Raw genomic sequence first — 6949 nt, 5'->3', positions numbered from 1 at the left:
GTGTTTGGGGGTAGAACACGTGTGAGGGTGTGTGTGCATGCTCATCCCGCTCGCTTCCCACAAATCAGGGGGAGGTGGGAGCAGGAACACTCCTGCCCTGGGCAGCTCCACTCCCGGCTTCTCCCCAGAGAGGGGCTCTGGGGGGCTGGGGCTGGCCCCAGCACTGAGGAGTAGGAATCCTACTCCCCGATTCTGCTTCCCTGCACCCCAAAGCCATTCCCAGGATAGGGCTGGGGTCTCTTTTCCCCCGGGAACAGCCCCAGAGACACTGAGGCAAGTGATGAGGTTGGTGGTCCTGTGGCAAGGACATGGGGGCCACCAGACCCCCCCAGGCTCTCAGGGGACACCCCGATATGGTGCTGAAGGGGGACTCTCAGCAAACCCCACAAATCCTGACTCACAAGCTGAGGAGAGAGCGGGGGGAGGTGACAGCAGTGGCATCCCCGGTGACATGTGGCTGTCCTGGCAGGGGGCTGAGGCCCTTTGTCCCTTCTGGACGGGTGTTGTTCCCGCGTTTGGGCTGCTTGGGGAGGGTCACTCGTTGGGGGTGGGCAGGGGCTGCAGGGCCTGGCTGCCCCCCCATCCCAACGCCTGGAATTTTCCCACAGTCGCTGCTGCCTCACAGCAGGAAAACCCCGGGCTGAGGCAGCACAGCCCCAAGAGCCCCAACAGCTCCACACGGGTGTGCACAGCCCCCAAAAACCCCCAACAGCCCCACAGGGGAGTGCACAGCCCCCAAAAACCCCCAACAGCTCCACAGGGGCGTGCACAGCCCCCAAAAACCCCCAACAGCTCCACAGGGGCGTGCACAGCCCCCAAAAACCCCCAACAGCCCCAGAGGGGCGTGCACAGCCCCCAGAAACCCCCAACAGCCCCAGAGGGGCGTGCACAGCCCCCAGAAACCCCCAACAGCCCCACAGGGGTGTGCACAGCCCCCCAAAACCCCCAACAGCCCCACAGGGGTGTGCACAGCCCCAAAAACCCCCAACAGCCCCACAGGGGTGTGCACAGCCCAACAGCCCCAACAGCCCCACAGGGGCGTGCACAGCCCCCAGAAACCCCCAAGAGCCCCACAGGGGCGTGCACAGCTGGTCACAGCTGCACCCCACCGTGCACACCCCACACAGGACTGTGCCCAAGAGCAGTAACCGCACACAGATCCGTGCTCAGCGGAGTAGGAGTGCCAACACCCGTGCAGGACCACGCACAGCTGCACACAGCTGGGCACAGCTGCACACAACCCTGCTCACCCATGCACACCAGGACAGCTGCAACAGCCCTGCAGGACCGTGCTCAGCTGCACAAACCTGTGCACGAGCACACACACAGCCACCCACAACCACACCCAGCCCCGCACAACACCACAGCTTCACACAGCCACGTTCAGCTGCGCACGGCCACGGGCAGCCATCAGAGCCCTTCAGACGAGCGTGCACAGCCCGCACAGGCACACAGAGCTGTGTGTCACCGAACAGACACACAGCCGTGCACAGCCCGCACAGGCACACAGAGCTGTGTGTCACCGAACAGACACACAGCCGGGCACAGCCCGCACAGGCACACAGAGCTGTGTGTCACCGAACAGACACAGCCGGGCACAGCCCGCACAGGCACACAGAGCTGTGTGTCACCGAACAGACACAGCCGGGCACAGCCCGCACAGGCACACAGAGCTGTGTGTCACCGAACAGACACACAGCTGGGCACAGCCCGCACAGGCACACAGAGCTGTGTGTCACCGAACAGACACAGCCGGGCACAGCCCGCACAGGCACACAGAGCTGTGTGTCACCGAACAGACACACAGCCGGGCACAGCCCGCACAGGCACACAGAGCTGTGTGTCACCGAACAGACACAGCCGGGCACAGCCCGCACAGGCACACAGAGCTGTGTGTCACCGAACAGACACAGCCGGGCACAGCCCGCACAGGCACACAGAGCTGTGTGTCACCGAACAGACACACAGCCGGGCACAGCCCGCACAGGCACACAGAGCTGTGTGTCACCGAACAGACACAGCCGGGCACAGCCCGCACAGGCACACAGAGCTGTGTGTCACCGAACAGACACAGCCGGGCACAGCCCGCACAGGCACACAGAGCTGTGTGTCACCGAACAGACACAGCCGGGCACAGCTGAACCACGACTCGCCGCTGCACACAGCCCTGCTCAGTCACACACAGCTGCACACACACGGCTGCAGCCACAGCCCCACACAGCACACACAGCTGATCCCTGCACACACACGGCTGCAGCCACAGCCCCACACCACCGCTCAGCACACAAACCACACACAGCACACACAGCTGTGCCCTGCACACACACACTGCTGCAGCCACAGCCCCACACAAACCGCACACAGCACACAAACCACACACAGCACACACAGCTGTGCCCTGCACACACAGCCACGGCCAGCACAGCACACAGCACACAGCACACACAGCTGTGCCCTGCACACACACACACGGCCAGCGCGCACAGCACACAGCAGCACACCCCTGCACGACAGCCGTGCACAGCCCGCACACACAGACAGACAGACAGACACAGACACACAGACACACACACAGACACAGACACACACAGACACACAGACAGACAGACAGACACAGACACACACACAGACACACACACACACACAGACACACACAGACACACTCACTCACACGGCTGTTATCACTCACATGCACACTCACACTCACAGCTGCTATCACTCACACTCACACACACACTCACATTGCTGTTATCACTCACATGCACTCACACACTCACACAGCTGTTATCACTCACACACACGGCTGTTATCACTCACACTCACACACACTCACACGGCTGTTATCACTCACACACACTCACACTCACAGCTGCTATCACTCACACTCACACACACACGGCTGTTATCACTCACACTCACACACACACAGCTGTTATCACTCACACGGCTGTTATCACTCACACTCACACACACTCACACAGCTGTTATCACTCACACACTCACACGGCTGTTATCACTCACACACACACACACGGCTGTTATCACTCACACACACACACACTCACACGGCTGTTATCACTCACACACACACACACGGCTGTTATCACTCACACACACACACACTCACACGGCTGTTATCACTCACACTCACACACACTCACACAGCTGTTATCACTCACACTCACACACACTCACAGCTGTTATCACTCACACACTCACACGGCTGTTATCACTCACACACACACACACTCACACGGCTGTTATCACTCACACACACACACACACTCACACGGCTGTTATCACTCACACTCACACACACTCACACAGCTGCTATCACTCACACTCACACACACACTCACACGGCTGTTATCACTCACACTCACACACACTCACACGGCTGTTATCACTCACACTCACACACACTCACACAGCTGCTATCACTCACACTCACACACACACTCACACGGCTGTTATCACTCACACTCACACACACACTCACACGGCTGTTATCACTCACACACACACTCACACGGCTGTTATCACTCACACTCACACACACACTCACACGGCTGTTATCACTCACACTCACACACACACTCACACGGCTGTTATCACTCACACTCACACACACACTCACACGGCTGTTATCACTCACACACACACTCACACGGCTGTTATCACTCACACTCACACACACACTCACACGGCTGTTATCACTCACACTCACACACACACTCACACGGCTGTTATCACTCACACACACACTCACACGGCTGTTATCACTCACACTCACACACACACACTCACACGGCTGTTATCACTCACACGGCTGCTATCAGTCACACACACGGCTGTTATCACTCACACACACCCCCCTGTGCCCACCCGCACGCAGCCTCGCCCGCCCGTGTCCCTGCCGCCTCCGCGGGGGCAGCGCGGGTTCCCGGGGCTGTGTCCCCCGTGCCCGGCCGTGTCCCCGCCGTCCCGGGGCCGCTCCCGGCGGAAGGAGCGCGGCCGTGCTCCCCTCCCCTTCCGGCGGCCATGGAGCCGGGCTGGGAGCTGCCCGAGGAGCCGGGCTGGGAGCCGGGCGAGCCGAGCTGGGCCCGGCCCGGGGCCGCGCTGGGCGGCCGGGGGCTGCTGGCGCTGGCCGTGGCTAGCGGCGCGGCCGTGTGGGCCACCTGGGCCGTGCTGCTGATGCCCGGCTTCCGCCGCGTCCCTCTGCGCCTGCAGGTACCGGCACCCCCCGCGCCCCGCCCGGCTCCCCCTGTGCCCCCAGGTGCCCCACCAGCCCTCCAGCCCAGCTCCCCCTGACCCCTGTGCCCCCAGGTGCCCCACCAGCCCTCCAGCCCAGCTCCCCCTGCGCCCCCTGCGCCCCCAGGTGCCCTACCAGCCCTCCAGCCCGGCTCCCCCTGACCCCTGTGCCCCCAGGTGCCCTACCAGCCCTCCAGCCCGGCTCCCCCTGTGCCCCCAGGTGCCCTACCAGCCCTCCAGCCCGGCTCCCCCTGTGCCCCCAGGTGCCCTACCAGCCCTCCAGCCCGGCTCCCCCTGACCCCTGTGCCCCCAGGTGCCCTACCAGCCCTCCAGCCCCCGGCAGGTGGCCAACACCCTGGCGCTGCTGCGGGGCCGCGCCGGCAAGACCGTGGACCTGGGATCCGGAGATGGACGGCTCGTAAGGCTCCGGGGCAGTGGGGGTGTCCAGGCCGGGGAGGGGGCTGCACGCACGGGCAGCGGGGAGAGGAGGCCCCGCTCTGCCGCTGCCCGGCCTCCGGCTGTGCGTCTGGCTGGCCCTCCTGGCTACGGCCCAGGACCATCCCCGGTGGGCCCAGAGGGTCCTCGGTGGTCTTAGGCGGCTGTAGGTGGTTCTGGATTGTCCTAGGTGTCCCTAGGCTGTCCTAGATGGTCCTAGACTGTCCTGGGTGACCCAGCGCGGTCCCAGGTGGCTCTAAACAGCCCCAGGTGGTTCTAGGCAGCCCTAGGTGGTCCAGGGTGGCTCTAGATGGCCACAGGTGGTCTTTGGCAGCCCTAAAAGGTGCATGCAGGGGGCAGGGTGGCAGTGAGGGCTCTGGGTGGTGCTGAGCTCCAAGGTCACCTTGCCTGTGAGCCGGCAGGATGGGGTGAGTGGAGCTGGGCAGCAGCCCCTGCCCACCCAAATCCTGCCCCAGACTCAACACTGCGCTGCTTTGGCTTTCAGCCTTCCCTTTCTCCCCCTCCAGGTGCTCGAGGCTTACAAGCAGGGGCTGAGGCCAGCCCTGGGCTATGAGCTCAACCCCTGGCTGCTGTGCCTGGCCAACTACCGTGCCTGGAAGGCGGGGTACCACGGGAAGATCTCCTTCCTGAAGAAGGATCTGTGGAAGGTAACAGCATCCTGAGGGTCTGGAAGTGCTCAGGGCAGGGCCAGAGCTCTGTTTTCCTCTCCAGGATGGATTTGCTGATGGCTGCTTGCTCCTTCCCCATCCCACACTGCTCCTGGGAAGTGGAAATCCATCCTCCTTTCCAGGGAATGCCAGCTGGGGCAGCCCGTGGCCAGTTCTGCTGCTTGGAGCAGCTCTGAGGAGAGGTCTGTGTGCTGCTGACAGGCTCACCTGCAGAGATGAGCTTCTCAGGCTGACACAAGGTATTTGCAGCCTGACCAGAGAGAGTCTATCAGGGAATGTGGGTCTGGGATGGTGCTGGAGGTAGGTGTTTCCCAAGACGTGCTGCTTTCACACCCACACTTCCCCATCCCACATCTTTTGTGGCATCTTTGCTCCCTGCAAGGTTCCAAAGATCGCCCACAAGGTTTGGCCACTCAAACAGTTGTTTCTGCTCTGCCTGTTGCTCGTTATTCCCCTTTTCCTTCTGTTTTAAGGTGAATCTCTCTGACTGCCACAACGTGATCGTGTTCCTGGCCCCCAGCGTGGTGAGTCAGCCCCTCACACCCTGAGTTCTTCTGGGCCAGCTCGAGGGGGCTTTTCTTGGGAAGGAGAGGGGATCTGGGGTGGAATAAGGCCAGGTGGGCATCACTGTGGCTGAGTGGTTTGGTGCTGCACAGCATTTGGATTTATGGAATCATGGAGGTTGGAAAATCCCTCTGGGATGGAGTCCTGCCGTTCCCCCAGCACTGCCAAGGCCACCACTGAGCCATGTCCCCAAGTGCCACATCCATGTCCGTTAAATCCCTCCAGGGGATGGTGACTCCACCACTGCCCCGGGCAGCTGTGCCAGTGCCTGACCAGCCTTTCAGGGAAGAAATTTTCCCAATATCCAACCCGAACCTCCCCTGGCACAGATTGGGGCCGTTCCTCTTGTTCTGTTGCTCCAAGTCTCAGCCTTACCCAGGACCAGTACCTGCCCTCTGCTTTGAAGGGTTGACATCCCAGAAGCTGCCCCACGGTCCCTGGTGGCACTGGCACTGTGTGACTGTGTCCTAAGGCTGCCTGTCCCTGGCTGTGTCTCTCTCCCCAGAAACCTCCCTTGGCCACCAAGCTCCTGGCAGAGCTGCCCGACGATGCCCGGGTGGTGGCCGGACGCTACCCCTTCCCCTCCTGGCGCCCCAGCAGCACCCTGGGCCAGGGGCTGGACCAGGTCTGGGCCTATGACATCAAGGAGGTGCGGCGAGAAGTGCAAGGCAGCGCCCAGGAAAGCCAAGTCTGACCCCAGCCTCGTTAAGCCCGGTTTAACAGCAGCCTCCTTAAGCCTGGCATTAAGGGTCAGAGCCTTGGCTCAGCTCAGGACAGAAGTGCTTGGCCAGCATTTCTCCTGGGGACTTGCAGGGTGGCAGATCTTCATTTTTCCAGAGTGTGAGCAAAGCAAGGGAGGAGAAAATCCGACCTGGAAATCCTGGGGTTAGCGCGGGATTGAAGGGATGAAGCTCCAGTGCCTCTTTTTGGATGATTGCTGCTTTATTTCAATTTAAGTTTTAAAAATAAAGTTTTGGTTGATTGTTCCTCTGAGGTTTTTGCTTTGTCTT

The 6949-nt window shown here is 61.3% G+C and overlaps 1 protein-coding gene across 2 annotated transcripts; it reads left to right on the top strand.

The window, feature by feature from the left end:
• Positions 1-3988: 3988 nt before the first annotated feature.
• ANTKMT (adenine nucleotide translocase lysine methyltransferase) lies at positions 3989-6932 on the top strand. 2 transcript variants are annotated; one of them, XM_038151324.1, is made up of 5 exons: positions 3989-4230; positions 4565-4669; positions 5214-5354; positions 5849-5899; positions 6445-6932. In XM_038151324.1, the coding sequence occupies exons 1-5, from the start codon at positions 4042-4044 to the stop codon at positions 6631-6633; spliced, it is 675 nt and encodes a 224-aa protein (XP_038007252.1). In that variant the 5' UTR covers positions 3989-4041; the 3' UTR covers positions 6634-6932. The 2 variants fall into 2 exon arrangements, with proteins under 2 accessions (XP_038007252.1, XP_038007253.1); XM_038151325.1 differs by lacking the exon at positions 4565-4669 and having other exon boundaries at positions 4024-4230.
• Positions 6933-6949: the final 17 nt, after the last annotated feature.

Source organism: Motacilla alba, chromosome 14, assembly GCF_015832195.1.
Source record: "Motacilla alba alba isolate MOTALB_02 chromosome 14, Motacilla_alba_V1.0_pri, whole genome shotgun sequence".
Taxonomy (NCBI): domain Eukaryota; kingdom Metazoa; phylum Chordata; class Aves; order Passeriformes; family Motacillidae; genus Motacilla; species Motacilla alba.
Note: the sequence above shows the minus strand (reverse complement) of the source record. Positions and strands in the feature narration are given on the sequence as shown.

Excerpts from the sequence above, each read along its gene's own strand:
- ANTKMT (XM_038151324.1), top strand. The coding sequence starts at position 4,042 with ATGGAGCCGGGCTGGGAGCTGCCCGAGGAGCCGGGCTGGGAGCCGGGC. Across the intron at positions 4,231-4,564 it reads GCGTCCCTCTGCGCCTGCAG|GTGCCCTACCAGCCCTCCAG; the intron begins GTACCGGCACCC and ends CTGTGCCCCCAG. Across the intron at positions 4,670-5,213 it reads GATCCGGAGATGGACGGCTC|GTGCTCGAGGCTTACAAGCA; the intron begins GTAAGGCTCCGG and ends CTCCCCCTCCAG.